Source organism: Indicator indicator, chromosome 26 (genome assembly GCF_027791375.1).
Source record: "Indicator indicator isolate 239-I01 chromosome 26, UM_Iind_1.1, whole genome shotgun sequence".
NCBI classification, from domain to species: domain Eukaryota; kingdom Metazoa; phylum Chordata; class Aves; order Piciformes; family Indicatoridae; genus Indicator; species Indicator indicator.
In genome coordinates, this window is record NC_072035.1 from 12,041,662 (window position 1) to 12,058,704 (window position 17,043).

Genomic DNA, 17,043 nt, shown 5'->3' on the forward strand with positions numbered 1-17,043 from the left:
CGTGAGGCCACCTGGGGAAGTAATGGGACCATACTAAAGCTGCAGTCTAAGCCCACAACCACTGCCAATGCAAGCAAAGATGGGAGCTGAGCTCAGCAGGCCTGTGGGACAGTGTTGGATATGCTGTCCACACCCACACAATGCTCCAGCCTACACCTGGTGTGTGTGTGTGTGGAAGCATCAGACATAGCACTAAGTTCAAGGTCAGGCATTAAGGCAATACCCCTCATTTCTGCAGCACGAAACTGACCTCTTCCCACATGAGCTGCTCCAGAAGGATGACTCTGAATGGAACAGACCTTTTGTGCATCTCTGCAATCCAGTGGCAGTATCTTGGTGACAATGACAGGAGAAGCCAAAGCATCTTCACCAGCTGCCTACTGACTTGCACTGGATGTGTCACAGGGTTGCGGGGCATTATCTGTGGTCCCTTGTGGTCCCTTCCAACTCTGACTGATTCTATGATTCTATGACAGGACAAGGGGACCATGGTGGTCTAGGCTGATGGATGGTTGGACTTGATCTTAGAGGTCTTTTCCAACCAAAACAATTCTGTGATTCTGTGATCAGCCTAAGCTCAGGTGGCCATCTACAAAACCTTTGTTGGGGACTGCACCACCTGCACCTTCACTATACAGAATCTGTTACTTCAGACACATGCCAGGAAAGGCCCCTTAGAGAAGGGTTAGCACCAGGGAGACTGCAGTGATGTATGTGGTTCTGATCACCTCATGCTCAGCAGACCAAAGATCAGATCAGGAGGCTAGAGCCTGAGGGGCAGCAAGAGCCTGCTGTGTCATGACTGAGTATACGGTCTGTGTGTTCTGCCAATATGGCCAGAGGCTGTGTTTACACAACCAGGAGCTGGCATCCGTGGATACTTCCAAGACCATAAAAATGGGAAATTCTGTTTAGTTTCTTCTGGTCGCCAACACTTCCTCTAAGGATAAGGGCACCTTTCACATGGGGGCAGAAAGATTTAAGTCAGGGAGTCCCAGCTTGCATCAACATGGAGAAAATATATCATACCTTCAGCTCTTGGTTCTGTCACAGTGCAGGGATGGGACTGGGTGGTCCTGGAAGCTCCCTCCAACCCTACATGTCCTTTTGCTTGCTGACTACAAGACAGACAGTGAGCGAATACTGACACTCCCACCACCTGCTAGAAAAGGGAAAAGCAATTTCCAATCACCATTTTCAACAGCAACACCACATTCTGCCCCCAAAAGAGGAAGAAGTTCTCAATGACTCCTCACTTCGCCAGGGGAAGCCGAGGACATGCTTCCCCATAGGGTGCAGATTTATGTGTGACTTTAAGAGCAGGCCAGAGAAACAGACCAGTGACCAGCTGGGTGTCAGGACAGAGACCAGTGTGCTAACAAATTCCTTCCCAACATCACCCCAGACCAACAGACTAAAGTACTGAGAGAACTCATGCTTTAATAGACACTGAAATCACAAAGAAAGAAGGCCAAATGCCTTAGCAATTTCAATAAAAATATGAAAATCTTTTTACATGGTAAATTTCATAATATAAAAAGTTTAATGCTGTCTGGAAACAGAGTTTTAATTTACAAAGAAAGTCCATATAGGCCAAACATGGCTAACACTGCATACAGGGAGAGAGCAAGTGCTAAAGGGCTGCTGCTTGCAAGAGTCTTTGCTGACAGTCCTCTCTGAGTTACCATCTTCAATGCTCTTTTGAAGGAGTTCTCCAAGCCAGGGGCCAAGTTTCCCACACACACAGCTGCAGCCTTTCTGGACAGCATGGCAATGAACCCGAAACTGCTCAAACCCATGTTTACCACCTAGCCTGAAACTACCAGTGTTTCCTATCAGATCCACAGAGACTTCTGTGCACCTGGACCTATTCTGCAACTTGAAAGTGATGTTCACAGAATGAGTTTGACCTAATGAAAAGAAATACGGCTTAGAATGATACTGGTGGGTGTAGCACCCCCTTCAATGCTTTTTCCTTGTGTAAGTAAGGTATGATTAAAAGGAAGGAAAATCAGGCCAGGGTACAGGCTAACCAACGAAACCAAATTAAACTGGATGTTGATCAGAGATGGTTTACTGTTCCTATTTAGCTGGAGCTAAAGACAGTCAATCAAAAAAATCTGTAATCTCATACAGTGAAACATAACTGGGCAAAACCAAACTAAAAATGCATCCTATGGCCTCAAGGAATGGTTGCACGTGGCAGGTTTAATGTGAAAGTGGAAAATACCTAATTCTTATTGCTCACTGTATTAAGCAGTGTTGTCACTTGTACCATGCACAAATACAACGACGACAAATGCATTTCAACTCCACAGAAGGAATTCTAATACCACACGGAGAACATAGCATTTTCATTTCCTGAATTTCTCCACAGAATGGGCAAACCTGATACAACTCTTTTTTTTTTCTTTTTTCTTTCTTTCTTTTCCTCACAAAGGGCTTGTTTCTCATTCAGGGGGTGGAGGAGTGAGGCACAAGGTGTGTGAAGTGTCTCCCAGCCACGAGCAAGCATGCATCTTCATGGCTCTCATCAAGCCAATGGAAGTGCCCTGTGGCAAGTCGACGGAAACGCATTTCCCAAAGGACTTGGTCTAGTGACACTCACCTTCCATATTTATACAACACCAATTTCCCAAATACTGCACTTCCTCTACATCTGAACCCTTCCCTGTTTCTAATGCTTCCCCTTCCTTACAAAACAACAAAAGAACCACCCCATCCCACCCCCCATACCCCAACTTAGGTCTTTCTGAAAACTTCAAGCCAGTACAAAACCTACTGGCAGCATGAAAATGGGTTGTACCAAAATGGCAAGATAGAACTTCTACAGATTAAAAGATCCTTTAGTTATGGAAGTAAAACTACAAGTACAGAGGCTTACTTCTTGCATGTTATGCAGCACTACAGGGAGTATTTGCTGTTGCTATAAACAAAAAGCTGCCCACTTCCATCCTGGATGTTCCTGGGATGTCGTTTTGAAACAGTTATGCTGGTTAGAAACAGTCACATGAAGTCTCTCAGCATTCTTGTGACCACAGAAAGTTGCATGCTCAGCAGTGCCACAGTCTCCACCATGGGCAGACCCTGCACTGACTCATTTTGGCCCACTATTCTAATTTTTCCTGCCGAATGATGAGAACATGATATCTAGCACCAAACCATCACAGAAAGATGTAATGTACAGACAAATAACTTGCATCATATGACTTGAACAGATTTACTCAACTGTTCTGCTACATTGCATAATATGAGTAGAGGAACTACTCCTTTTGTCCTTCTGCACTGAAACTTTTGTGATCACCCATCCCTTGTCAGCTGACAGTAACAACACAGCCCCATATTCTTTGCCTTTAGTGCCTGTGTTAATGCCTTGCAATGGCAAAACTTGAAACGTTCTCTCCTACCCAGTGGATTCTAGAATATACTCAAAGCAAGGGTTTGATACACACACCATGAGTAAGCTGAGCCTAAATAATTTTCTATTCTGGTATCAGAACTGCTATCACGTTTTTCCTCCAAGATCCCTAAGAAAATCACAATCAGATCTGTACTTTCAAGAAGAGCATCCAGACTTCGTAAGTGCAGCAATGCACCTAACACCTTTACAGAGCTGGCTGCACTCACCATTCAGGTAGTCAGTTGCAAGACTGGAAGTTGACTTACGATCCAGCTAAATCTCAGGGCCTAATTAATTAAGCCTCACAACACCTCTGTGAGGTAGGTAGGTAAGAATTATTATCCCCATTTCGACAGGGAAGATGAGGCACGGGGAGGTGAAGTGAGTCGCCTTCAGTCACTCAGCGCGTTTTGGGAGTGCAGAATAGGAACCAAAAGCCTCGGTGATCCAGTGCTCCGACTTCACAGCACACGGCCTGGGGAATCCTTGGCTCGGAGCTACCTGTGCAGCATGGCCGAGCCGCTGCTGCCAGCACCCGCAGCGTTCAGTGCATGTAAATGACCATTTGCTCCTGATGGCATCACCGCCTCCACCAGCCACTTAGGAGTGATGTCCAACGTGATCCCTAACACCTAAACACCATCCAGCCTCGCAAAGCCAACTGCCACAGCACCCCTGGGGGCTCCTGCTTCTCTCTTCTCCAGGACTGGAGAGGCTCAGGCTCTGCACACAGCTGCCCTGCTCCTGCCCCATGGCTGAGCTCTGGCTGCGTTGGCCTGTGCTCCAGCTGGCAGGCTCGCTCTGGGAGGAACCTGCCTCCACAGAAGGGAACAGGCTTGCAGTCCTGACCATGCTGAGCTATAGGGGATGATTCCACAGGATCAGGGAAGGATTTATTTGGTCAGGTGATTTCCAAATCACATACACTGATCTCACATTCCTGACAACTGTGGACCTGTAAGATAACGTTTTGAGCTTCAGTGCCAGTAACCTTTTCCCATGCACACTTAACAGACAGAAGACTGTGCTGCCCAAACACTTGCCAAAATGTAAATTTCACCTTCCTAATGCTGTGTGCCAGAAAGATCAGAGCATTCAATAAACCCAGAACTTGTCCCTTTGTCACACTCACTACCTCACTCTGAGGCTCTCCTTTCTTGTTGTGCCCCAAACAATTCCTTTGAGCAGACCAGCCAGCAAAGTATCACCTGAAAGGTTTCCCTCCAGAAAAGAGCTACCCAAGATGTAGGTTTTAGGTGGGACACCTCTGTCCTCTTGTCTTTGTTTCACCATCCTCCAAATAATGCAGGAGAACTGCTGCTGTGGAGCTCCATCGCCAGCCATTTCTTGTGTTCAGCTAACTCGGCAGAGGTATCTAGAGGTGTGTTGGCCTCTCTGTCAGCCTTTGAAAACAATCAAACGGCTTCTACTTCTCTAGGCAGAGTCTGTGCATACTTGGTGCTAGACATGGAAGCTCTGCCTCCTCTCCCTTTCCTCTCCAATCCCTGATATGTATCATCTCTGTATAAAAAGCCAGTTGTAAAACCTCTGGTTAGGTTAAGAAATACAAGCAGGTGGCTTAAAAGCTAGTGCTTTATCAACAGACAACCTGATTCCTTGGACCTGTTGCTGCAAATACTGAACACTGTGTAGAACCTGTTGTCAAGTAAGTCTGGCCAAGGTCCTGATAAGGGAAACTCAAACCCATCTGTGTAAGGCCCATGTTTCTCTGCAGTGACAGGCAGGGCCACTGTCACCTTCCTGTGCATTGCCAGCTGTGCGTATGGCCACAGCTTCTGAAGAGAATGGTTCTGTGTTGATAAAGGCAGGTGGGCAGAAGCAAATACTTTCTCAAGGCTGTAACTCATCAGCTGGTACTCGAAACATTTCAGCATTTGGAGGAAGGAAAAAATCTTCCTGGTGACAAAAATTTATAACCGTTCCCAGAGGGTAGCCTCAAGGGTCGTGTGGTTCCTGGGGCGCTACTGGAAGGTGGCGAATGAGTCGACGTCACTGCGTTTGTGGTGTCAGGGCGCCTATGTCCATTTGGAGGGTTCTTCTGTGGAGAAGCAAGGTGCTGCTCAATAGACAGGTCCTTCAGTTCCAGCTTATCTGCACTTTCTTCTTTGTTGTGTCGTGGAGATAAATTGAGCAAGCTGAGGACATCTTTTTTAGAAGTCATTGTTCCAGGAGCTCCTCGGAGAATCTTTATTGGGCCAGTGGAGTGATGGGGACTGCTTTGCCAGAACATCTTTAAGTTGTGAATTGCTTGCACTTTTTCATCAATGGCAGCCATTTTTAATTTGTCTATGTCTGGGGCATCAGCTGGACTTGAGCGAGCAGAACCAGCCGAGGAGTAAGAAAGAGCAGGAGATGGAGTGCTGCCACCAGGAGACTGATGCCCTGAGCTTGGAGAGTTATTTCTGGGTGATTTAGAAATATGAGCACTGTAGGGAGAGCTGGGGTACTTGAGTTTAAAGTGAGGCTGCTCAGTTAAGGACCCATGTGAATCACAACTTGGAGATGGCTGCCCGCTGTACTGGCCTGTGCCTTCTTTGTTGGACATCTCCGATGTTGTAGGGCTGTTATAGCCAGAACTCACCTTCTGAAGGGATGAACTCCTCGTTGGAGGCTTTGGTTTCATTGCAAGAGGTGAGGAATGATTCTTCTGACTGGAGCTGACTGGGCGACTGAATGCACTGGTCTCTGAGGATCTAAAAGCAGACACACCTGTGGGGGTGGAAGCCCCATCATCAGAGTTGGTGCTCTTGCTTATTTGGCTGCTGCTCCTCTGAAGACGTTCGACAGCAATGAGGTGACTCTGAGTTTCCTCCAGAATCTTTTGGGCCAACTCTTGTGGATCAAGCTTTGGATTACTGTCCTCCTGGGATTTGACAGTGCTGTCAGTCTCAGTGCTAGACTGGTCAGATTCCCCAGTATCAGAACTTGCAAGTTTCCCAACTTTCTGGAAAGGTGAATTTGGACTGGGAATAAGAGTCATTTTAACAGGAGAATTTGGGGTACTTACGCTCCTTTTGGGGTTGACAGGTTCTTTAGTGCCTCCAGTCTGACCAGTTCTGGGCTGTTTGTGATCCGGAGAAAATCTTGGCTTTATGTTTTCCTGGTAACTGGCTAGAGGCTCATTGCTGATTATAGAAAAACCTTCATACTCTTCCTCCTCTTTGCCGGCTCCAGTGCTGGTTTGTGGTGACAACTGGCTCTGTACTGCAGACCTATGTGGATAGATGTTCTTGGGCCTCTCATAGTCCTGGCGTCCTCTGTGTCCCACACCATCTGGCATGTTCTCTGGCTTGGAAACAAAACTCATGGAGGATGCAATGGAGCTCAGGCTGTACACGGAAATGGCGTCTGATGCAATGCTGTCTGGACAAGGAGGAGAGAACGGAGGGTTCTGGTACTGGGGTGCAGGGTTGGAAATAGACTGAGCAGAAGCCAGTGACTCTAAGGATGAGGAACTGTCCAGGCTAAGGCGCTTAGGCAGCTCTGTAGAATCTAAAAAAGAAAAAAAAAAAAACCACATGTACAAAACATGCCCCTGGATACACAACAAAATCAAACAAAACCTGGTCATGTTCTCTCAGAATTAAGAGGAAATGATACAAAACTTGCACTCAGACTCTATGCTGCTTCAAAAACCCCAACTACTACCTGAGTGAGAAAAAAACCCTCTGCAGAGTCCAGGAAATGCACAGGCAGGAACCTCATCCTAGGTGAAACATGTCAATTCATCATCATTTTATATCTCAAAACCAAGAGTGAGTGATACATGCTCCAGCTGCTGGACTCCACTCTCAGCTCTGGTCTTAGCCATGTCTTAGTGTTTGTTCCTCATATTAAAAAAAACATTTGCTGCACCTGTGGTATGATGCCTGGTCTGTATGACATGTGTGGCCTCTGCAAAAGGTACAAATGTGACATTTCAATTACCAAATCATCAATGATACAGGAGCAAAAACTACTGTAAGTAGCTTTACCAAAAAGTGCCAGCAAGGACTGTAGAGCAAAGTGCATAGTCCTCCTATTAGCTTGTTTTCCAGTTTTCAGAATCACCTCTTCTTGGCCAACTTCACAAAGGTCAAAACCTGTAGTGGAATACGGAGCAGAAAATCACACCTCATAGAAAGATCCAGTGTCTTAAACAAGTGTGATCTCCTCTGTACCACAAACAGAACAAAGAGATAGGAGATCCTGCAGTGTCCTGGGGTGATGACTCCTCACCTACCAAATTCAGTTTGTTAGTTTGGTTTTATTTGCATTTAGCTGGCCTTCTCCAGCAGGTTTTGGGAGCTTTATGGTGCTGGACTGTGAACAAATCACTCCTGCTCAAACTGACAGACAAAACACACTGGTCGACTCTTTTAGTCGCAATTTATTTGGAATTGTCAGGGAATGATACACTAAACACAACTCACAGGACAGTGCCTTATGTGCCCTACCATTCATCAGTAATCCAAAGTTTTCTCACAGCAGTGGGTCTGAAGAAGAGCACAGACTGTGGGATTCAGCAGATGAGGGCTGGGCTGCAGGGGGCATGATTGTGAGAAGCGATGCCTGGCTTGTACAAGCTCCTCAGTCTCATTGGATGTTTCCTTTTGCAGCACTGCCTCTTCCCTGCATTGCCTTTCAGCCAGCTCTAAGCAAGGCTCAAGCCAGAATAAAATCTAGTTGGATATTTAGTTCTTGTCTATTTCTTCTAACAGATATAGATACTGGCACAATCACTCTGGTACGTCCTACCTCTGCCAGTGCACAGGTTTCCCTGCCAAAGGAATGACTGTCTCACTTCAGGTAGGAGGCCAGGAACAAACTCAAAGTATGTAATATAAACAAGAGGGGAACAGGACCCTGAAATACAAACTAGGCTCAAAACAACTTGACAGTGTCAGCCTGCTGTCAACCCTGAAATCTATGCTCAGATGATTTGGGAGGTGTTTTGGTGCATGAGAGAAAATTGCACCTTACCTCTGGCCAACCAGCAAATAAAGCAGCTCTGCACATATGAACTGGCAGAGAGGTCCTGAGATGTCAGGGGTCACATCCAGAGATGCAGAGACCAAGCAGCACCCAGACAAACAAATCTAAAGCTGTGAGTCTGGTCACTACTTCAATCCACCACAGGAGACAAAGGAAAGAAGTGTTTTCCTACCTAGAGCTGCCAGAAACTCATGACAGCCAGGCAGCCTCCAGAGCTGGACACTGATGGAAACCTGGATTGGTGCAGAAGAGAAATCTTGCTCCTTCTCGCCTGCCTGAAGTTGAACCAGGACTTGATGGAGCTGGAGAAAACAATACAAACATCACCCATTCCTTACAGAACACATCACTGTTCTTCTGACAGGCACAGCCATGGAAATACACTGCAAACATCCCACTCCCTGCACACCCACAGGAGTTGCTGCTCCTGAACAGAACAGTCAGATGGAAAGGTCTGGGCAGAGGGGCAGGCCAGGGACAGCAACAATGAACAAACTTGAACAGACAGAACAGGGGTGAGGGCTGGGGAGTGACCAGTGAAAACTGAGCAAGAAAGAAGCACAGCAGGAAGGTCTGTGAAGTGAAAGAAAACAAGAGCTACTTTAGGGCTGCTCACAGAAATACACTAAAGCCCATTCTGTGACTATGCCATACTCCTTGTGCAAATCCCAAGAAACTCATTCTCAGCATTTAACTGGGCAGAACAAGTCATATGAAACCATGGAAGACTTTCCTAATACCTCCATGGCTTCCAGGAAAGAAGTTTCTCAACTGTGCCCAAGGGACAGGAGTAGCAAAGCAGAGGAAAAAAAAGTGGTCATGAAGATCTGACACAAATTAAGGTGCCAGGATTCCATGTAACTCAAAAACACAGCCAGGGCAGGAAGGACAGAAAGTCATTAACCAGGGACCAGCTAAGGTCAGGACCACCCCATTCTAACAGCCCCCAAAAGCTGAGGCAGTCTGTTTGCCATACTAGTGAGCAAATTTCAGGCCTGGAAGAGGGTTGCAGATGCTCTGCAGCAGCAGTGACCACAGCACTGTCACTCCCCAGTCCACGTAATACTCACCATTCCCACCATATTTTTAACAGCCTTCGGGCAGCAGGTAACAAGAAAGGAAAAGAGAGGAGAAAATAAGAACGAACACAGGTTACTCTGTGCTACAAAATGGCTGTGATGGGGAGCCCTGCAGCGACATGGCCCCATGCAAACCAGCATCCAGACTGCCAAAGGCTCTGTCCAGGGAGAGAAGGGAGCAAAGGGAACAGCCTGAGCTGTGAACCAGGAATCCCACAGTGTGGGAACAGGCAGCTGGAATCTGGGAGCGCCCAGCTCATGACAATCAACTCAAACACTCAGCAGGGAGACACTCAGGCCAACCCACACTCTGGCAGAAGGCTGAGCACAAAACAAACCCTTCTCTTGTTTTTCCTGGGGTACCTTCTTGGCACTTAACGCAGTCAGCAATACCTAACTTCGCCTTGCACATGCCACAGTTCTGAAACTTCTCTCTTTTGTGGTACCTGCTTTCTGTTTTGCACTAAAAATAAGTAGGTTTGTGCCTTATCAAAAGATGAGGCTCCCTGCCTTGCTGCATCATGAATGCTAAGAGCACCTCCTCCCTTGTGATGCCTATCACCCAGATGGGAAAGACAGCAGCAGCCACTGACTGAACTGTTAGTCCTCATGCTCTGGTTTCACTCCTCTCTCCTCTGGGACAAGCAGAGCCTGAGCTCTCACCAACTGAACTGCTGAGTGAAGGAGGGGAGAAAAGCAAGTCACTGCAGAGGAAGGCAGGGCTAAGCTGAAAAAACCCGAACTTGTAAAAACTGGACAGACTCTTGTGCAAAAGGAAACTCTGCCTGGGGTTTGCAAAAAAACAATGCAGTGCCCCTGCCGATATTTACTGCACGAGGCTACGGTGAGTGCCTCTCTTGTTAGATGTGTGCACCCATCTGAGTGTTTTCCTCAGGTGTTTTAATTGTCCAAGGCAAGAAGACAATCATGAAGTCATCTCATGGGCACTGTAACTCATCCTGACCTATCCAAAATTTGTCTTCTGCTTGTCGCATCCCTTCAACTCTGGGCCTCCCTCTGGTGGCAATGAGGGAAAAACAACCCTGCCGTTCAGCCACAGAAATCCCAGGCACAGAAGAGCCGAGGCAAGAAAGCAAAATGCCATCAAGGAGAAGCCAGCAGAAGTGTCTCAAGCACTGCTGTAGATCCTAACAAGAAAAACCCTCCTTGAGGCAGACTCATTTGGACGAGCAGACAAAGCAGGCTGCTTTGTGGGGCACAGCAAAGCTGGAGCTCTGATTTGCATTTTTTGCAGAGACTCCACAAGACAGCATGAAGGGGAGAGGCCTCTGAGGTTCCACAGAGACAATCCCAGCTGCCCACAGCAGTACTTCCCTAGAAGACTTTTGTATGGGGAAATGGGAAAAGAAAGTGAGCTCCAGACCCATTCATGAGGTGCAGTGTGCTCAGTTACTGCAGCAGGCAAATGACCAAGAGAAGCCTCATTAGAGGAGCAGTCAGGACAACAAGAAACGAGTAATGAAGCTGGTGGCACAGAGAAAGGTCAGGTTAGGCCAGGCATGCTAGAAGGACTGGGGAGAGGAAGGAATGTGAAGGAAGCTGGGGAAGCAGGGAGGACCCCAACAGGCACAGGTGGCACTGCCTTTCTCTTAAAGCCATGAATCCTTTCATCAGAGCTATCAGCATGCACCCCAAGAGAGGCAGAGGCTCAGAAAGGTTTCTGACAGACCTTGCATCATCCAAAGTCAAGTATACCTTGGGACTTTGGTAGTTACAGTGGACAAAGACCAGCCAGCATGGGCCCTGGATATGATGGCCAAATTACATTTACATTTCTGCCCCTCATTTCCCATATTTTGCTTCCCCTTCACTGCAGCAGGCATCAGGTTTTCGCTTCTGTCACTGAAGTAGGAGACCCAAGGCAGCCCAATAACATACCTGCATTTTTCCCTTCTGGACTCACTTGCTTTTACACAAACAAGTTTAGAATTCAGCCCTGAAGTCTCCTAGCAAGCTCTGGGTTGATAATCCAGGGCATAAAGTCTTCTGTGCATTTCTGAATCTACTGACCTGGGAAGAACCATTTGGGAACTGGTACTGGAGGAAAACTTCCCAACTCACCCTGTTGATAAGCTGTTCTCCTGTTTCTGAAGCTGTGATAAGTTTACAAAGTGCCTGAAGTGCAGGGTTTGGCAAACCTGAAAAACATGAGCAAAAGCAGGGATTGTTCAGTACCTGTCTCTTGACTGCTAGAAGTGCAAGAACCTGGACAGGTCACAAACTCTGCTAATTCCTAAAACCTCTCCCTCACATCACTGAACAGCTCTGGAAACAGCAGCAATTTCCAGAAAGCAAAAGCATTTCCCACTTTGCATCTGATTTACATATTTTTTGACTAAGAGCTGGGAGAAGGGAATCATTACACCTCACGCTTCTCAGATACTGGTCCCAGTAGTAAATGATTCCCATCAATGACAAAACGTTCAGTGAACTTTTACTTCTACAACGCCTACCCTGTTAAATACTTTGATTTCGTTGATGTAGGAACATCACCGTTTTTCAGGCTTGCACCACAGCAAGGCAGGGAATGCTGATGGGCAGAGCCCAGGGCTGGCCTGCTCTTACCCAGGAGGGACTGGATGGTGGTGCTGCACTGCTGCAGCCGCTCGCCAGGGTCGGCGGTTGGGAAGAAGACTGCTGCCGGGAGGCCGCTGGCCGGGGGGTCCAGCCGAAAGCCCACCGCAGTCAGCAGCGCTTGCCAGCCTGGAATGCCACCAACTTTGTTCTCCACGCTTTGCTGGGAAGTGTACATGGAGTTGTGCTGCCCATTCTGGATCCGCTGCAATGACTTCTCCACCTTTGGGGAAAAGTTAGTGTTAGCTTATTTTAGAAGAGGTTTTCGCTAACCTCAGCAGGCTGAGAGACAGCAAACCCAGTGCTGAGCTGAGCCTGCCTCACACAGAAGGATGTTAGCAGAGCTTCCAGCAGCTCAGCACTCAGAGCTGTAAAATCACTGTCTAGAGCACCCATTACTTTCCAGACTGCTGGGGAAAGTAATGCCACAGTAAACAAAACACTGGTTTGATGGGGACAGCTTCCTAAAGGCTTGGCAGCTGCATTTCTTCCCAGATGACTCAAGCGCAGGTTCAAGTCTCTCCTGTACACTGCTTACTAGCAGGCAAGAGTCTGCAGCTACATCATAAACAGTAAAGAGAGATTTGTCTCTGTGAAACCGAGCAACTGGGATGACTAGCAATATCCACAGGTTGCATCATCTTATGGATACTCCATGTTCCTGTGGGATCACAGAAGACACATTGGAAACAAAAGTGTTAAAAGTCAGAAGAGATTACTCAACCCATCTGCAAGTTTGGCTTCAGTTCTGCTGCTCCCCACAACAGGCTACTGATACGTATGGGGACAAAGTGCCTCTTACCTTCCAAGTATGCAAAGAGACAGCAGTCACTGTGCTCTGCATCGCCATGGCTGCAACATTTGCAGCTATTTTCTTGCAGAAAAAATTAACCCCAATGATAATCTCATTTTTAAAGCAGAGATCCAATTCAACAGCTAATGCAAAGCAGATAGGCCTGGGGAGGGTTTTGTCACAACACGATAGCCTTCATTTCCTTTATCTCTTTTTGCTCTGGACACTTCACAGAATCACAGAATGCTAGGGGTTGGAAGGGACCTCAAAGGATCATCTAGTCCAGCCCCCCCTGCCAGAGCAAGATCACCAGGATCATCAGGTGTCCCAGTCTTTTCACAGTGACACTGAGCTTTCACAAGAGCCTGCCTTGTGGTAAGGGAGGAGAGTTGAAGGTGTATGTATATATATGTACATATATATTCCAGTGGGAGTGGCTATACATCAGGGCCCAGATCTCTTTCCCTTCATCGTTTAGAGACGCACAGGTGAGGTTCTCTCTGCAGCACCCTCCCTGTGCCTGTCTCCTTTCCCTTACCAGATGTAGCAGGACACGCAGAGCATCTCGGGCCCTTTCAGGGTGCTGCAGAATCTCGGTCAGGGCCTGTCCCACCAGTGAAGAAGGGCTGTTCAACTTCGTATCGCTCCCAATAAGCATGAAGCCTGCAGGATTCAGAACAAGATAGTCTCAGATCTCTGTTTTCTTAGAGGAAATGTTCAGAACAGAAGCAGACATGCTCTGCCCTCTTGGAATGAAGGTTTGATATGCTCTGCAGTGATAGTCTTTTCCCACAGCAGCTGTCCACTCCCTGCCTAGCCCCAGAAAGTGAACTTCCAGAAAGCTTCTGGATGCTTCTCACAGTCCTCCTCCATGAGATCAATAGTGTTTTCCTGTTCAAGCAAGCGGAAAAACTGTACTGCAGCTGAGCTTGTCCTAGCATGCTCCATGTCTCCCTTACAGCAGTGGAGATCAATAGATGCTGAACAGTGCTCACAGACACTCAACTCAGAAAATGGAGAGCTTTCCCTGTCTTGGTCAGAAACATATCTTGACTTATGCACATCCTAAATGCTGGATCTCCAAATGTCAGCAGAAGGAGCTCTGCCTGCCCCTCCTGATCCATGGCAGTGAGGTACATGGCTGCCTGACGTCTCTCTGGCACCTTTCTTCCCAGTCATGAAACCAATGTGGTGAAATATTCACTTCAAAATTGCATTAAATTATATCAAATTCTTAAAAGTGAAATACTGATGTTTTCTATGACACTGACATTCATCCCCTCTCAGTGCAGCTGGGGTCTGTGATATGGGGGTGAATTCAGACAGAGAAGAGAGCACATACTACTCCCAGCTCCCTGCTAGCACTGCTCCTTGCTTAACTCAATCTACCATAAGAGCACTTTGTAGAACCTCCATCTGGTGTGTCAAAAAGCAGATCGTTCCTACCTGCCCAGTTGGATGGATGGGAGAACTGCTTGCTGCTCTGCACAGTCTTCATTGCTTCTCCAAGGGCTGCACTGGCTTTCATCCCATTTAAGAGGGAGGAATAGAAAGCATGCACAAACATTTTGGAAGCAGCCACAGGAACAGGCCAGAGGGACACGAGGACGCACTGAGCTCCAGCAGCCAGGAATGCTCTTGTCAAGCCAATGACTCCATCAGCAGTGACTTTGCTGTTGGATTCCTGGTAAGAGCCAAGAACTACTAATTTGACAGGAAGCCGCAGATCCAGGACATCAGCCGCTGTGAGCAGGAACTCCTGAAGAGGAGGGCAGTCTGAGATGCTCTCCACATCACTGGCATCATCCTGCATTCGAAGGGATTCTGGAATTGTGTAGGGGTTCCCAAAAGAACTCTTGCTGCTGGCTGGATTGCTGTCAGTGTTGGGTGTCAGGACCAAAGCAGCCAGTTTCCAGGAGACATGGGTTGCGAAATGGACACATTCTGCCTGAGTGAGGGCACTCATGACCCTCTCTTTTGTTGCTGCACTGCCAGCTAATGGCTGGCAGCCAAGTAATTCAGATACCATGTATGCCTCCTCTTCTGCAGAGGGCATAGGCCCCCATAGCCACCTGTCCATAACTGCTGAAGGGAGCTTGGGATTTCCTATTACAGCTGCCATTGAGGTAGAACTGGAGTAAGCAGGAGTATTCTTCTTCGCTTGGGACTACAGAGAGGAAGAGGAAGAGAAAATGGGTTTCAAAGCTCTGTTTCTTATGGTGCTAGTAATAAAATATCCTGTCTCTTTTGCTCCCAACAGAAGTCTGGTTGTCATAATTACCAAAAAATAAAATGCATTTATTTAATTTCTTTAAGTATTCCAACAAACATCTCCACTGGAGTCCAATCAGAATTTCTATCCCCACATCTTGGGTGAACAGAGACATAAGAACAGAAAACAACAGACTGAGCCCAGATTCCTTTGAGGGCTGTAGCAGAGCTAAAAGCATTATCACAGCCTCCCACCTTATGTGAAGACTACTTGTAACCACTCACTAACTGGTCTCTCATACCTTTCTGTCAAGGACCAGGATCACCACTGTCAGCAGCATGGTGCTGATCACTGAGGCCTGACACTGAACAGAAAAAAGCCCAATTCCCACAGGAGGAATGCTGATGAGGTTCAGACCCTTCTACTGTTCCTGTGACTGTGTTTAACCCAGTGCAAGCCATGACACACAGCAGACACAGCTCAGCACAAGATGTGACTTCAGGCTTTCTCCTGAAGACCTGGCCCTTAGAAATGCTGATGTCAACATCAGCAGGAGAATACTTTTGCAGGATTTGCCTGTGGTATTCACTTTGCCTTAGAGTTTCACTGTCCTGAGCCATTTGTGGCCTTCCCACACGAAAAGCTAAAATGCTTGCAAAGAAGCCAGAAATGTGACAGGGCAATCAGCTTGCCAAGGAAGCTCAGTATAGATCAAGACCACCTACATTTCTGCAGTCTGCCATGTAGTTCCACTCTCCAATACATGCCATCCTTCAGAGAAGGATACATAAATGATCCATTCCCCTTGTCCCTCCTGGCATGCCTGGGGCTGTGGTTTTGTGCTGCAGAAACTACATTAGAATGTACTTCACCACTGTGGTGCTCAACATGCTCATCAGGACTGGGAGTGCCTCAGAAGGGTGGAACATTTGTGGTTTCTGTCCTTGTGCCTGGCGCAGTACGACAGAGCTGCTGCTTTTCTAGCACATATAGGAACCTGCACCCCACAGGGAGAGGTACAAAACCTGTGAGCAAGATTTTGTACAGCAGTGTCTCACCTTGGAGCTGGGATTCAGTGACTGGATGGATGGCACTGCAATGAGGCTGAAGCGCTCGTAGAGGTACTCGTTGGAGGAACTTCCCTTCAGGAGAGCAAAAGGAATGAGGTACAGTTCTCCCTCCAGAACCAGGATTAGCTGGCGGTGGCGGCCAACAGGCCCGCTGGAATGCATCAGACCCTGAAAGGGAAAGAGAGGATCAGCCCTTCCACTCCACCATCTTGGTTCAGACAAGATACACTGACCCATCTCACTAGCAATCAAAGCATAAGAGGACTTCCCAGTCAGTCTCAAGCTTTAGATCTCAGGCAGCAGCAAAGAACATCACTAAAGAAATAGAAAAAAAAAAACAGTCTAGCAGTCACCTCCAAAGGGAGTCTGGAGTGAGTCAGAAATACCAAAACCAGGTCAGCTACAAGGGAGGTCAAACCACACAAAGCTGAAGAGAGACAGTGAGGTGCTTTAAAAGGCTTTTTGCCATTTGAAGTGGGAATAAAACTGCTGAAGGAAAAGAATGTTTTCATTTAAAAGGAGTTAAGAACAGTTGCTAACCTCTCGCTGTTTCTCCTGCCCTCCTTACAGCCCTGCCCCACTGGTTACAGACAGAGAGGCAGGGCAGGTGCTGCTACAGAGCAGACTCAGAAGCCAGCTCTACTCCATCCCGATGTGCAGTTCAACACCCCAGCTCCACCCCCAGGGAGGCCCCTGGGGAGACCCCAGCACGCCTGCTCTGCTGCTGAATTCCCCCCCTCCAGCCTTGGCTCTGCAGAGCCTGAGCTGACAGGTAACAGCTTCCCACCAGGACAGCTGCTGTTCTCTGGAAATATTTTGGGGTTTTTTTTGTTTGTTTTGTTAATACAGATTCTGTTTTACTTGCTGCTCCAGGACCTTTAGCTGCCAGCAATACAATC

General features: G+C 47.4%; 1 protein-coding gene across 2 annotated transcripts in view; it reads right to left on the bottom strand.

Annotated features, from left to right (window-relative positions):
- Positions 1-5,288: 5,288 nt before the first annotated feature.
- TTC28 (tetratricopeptide repeat domain 28) overlaps positions 5,289-17,043 on the bottom strand; it is a 136,386-nt gene continuing 124,631 nt past the window's right edge. Inside the window, exons 15-23 of one of the 2 annotated variants that reach the window (XM_054392698.1) lie at positions 16,133-16,312; positions 14,309-15,029; positions 13,401-13,525; positions 12,061-12,292; positions 11,557-11,633; positions 9,466-9,489; positions 8,568-8,697; positions 7,396-7,503; positions 5,289-6,913 (exon numbers count right to left, since the gene is read on the bottom strand). In XM_054392698.1, the coding sequence (XP_054248673.1) occupies positions 5,289-6,913; positions 7,396-7,503; positions 8,568-8,697; positions 9,466-9,489; positions 11,557-11,633; positions 12,061-12,292; positions 13,401-13,525; positions 14,309-15,029; positions 16,133-16,312 (3,222 nt within the window). The remainder of the gene's footprint in view (positions 6,914-7,395; positions 7,504-8,567; positions 8,698-9,465; positions 9,490-11,556; positions 11,634-12,060; positions 12,293-13,400; positions 13,526-14,308; positions 15,030-16,132; positions 16,313-17,043) is intronic. The other variant, XM_054392699.1, reaches the window with a different exon arrangement.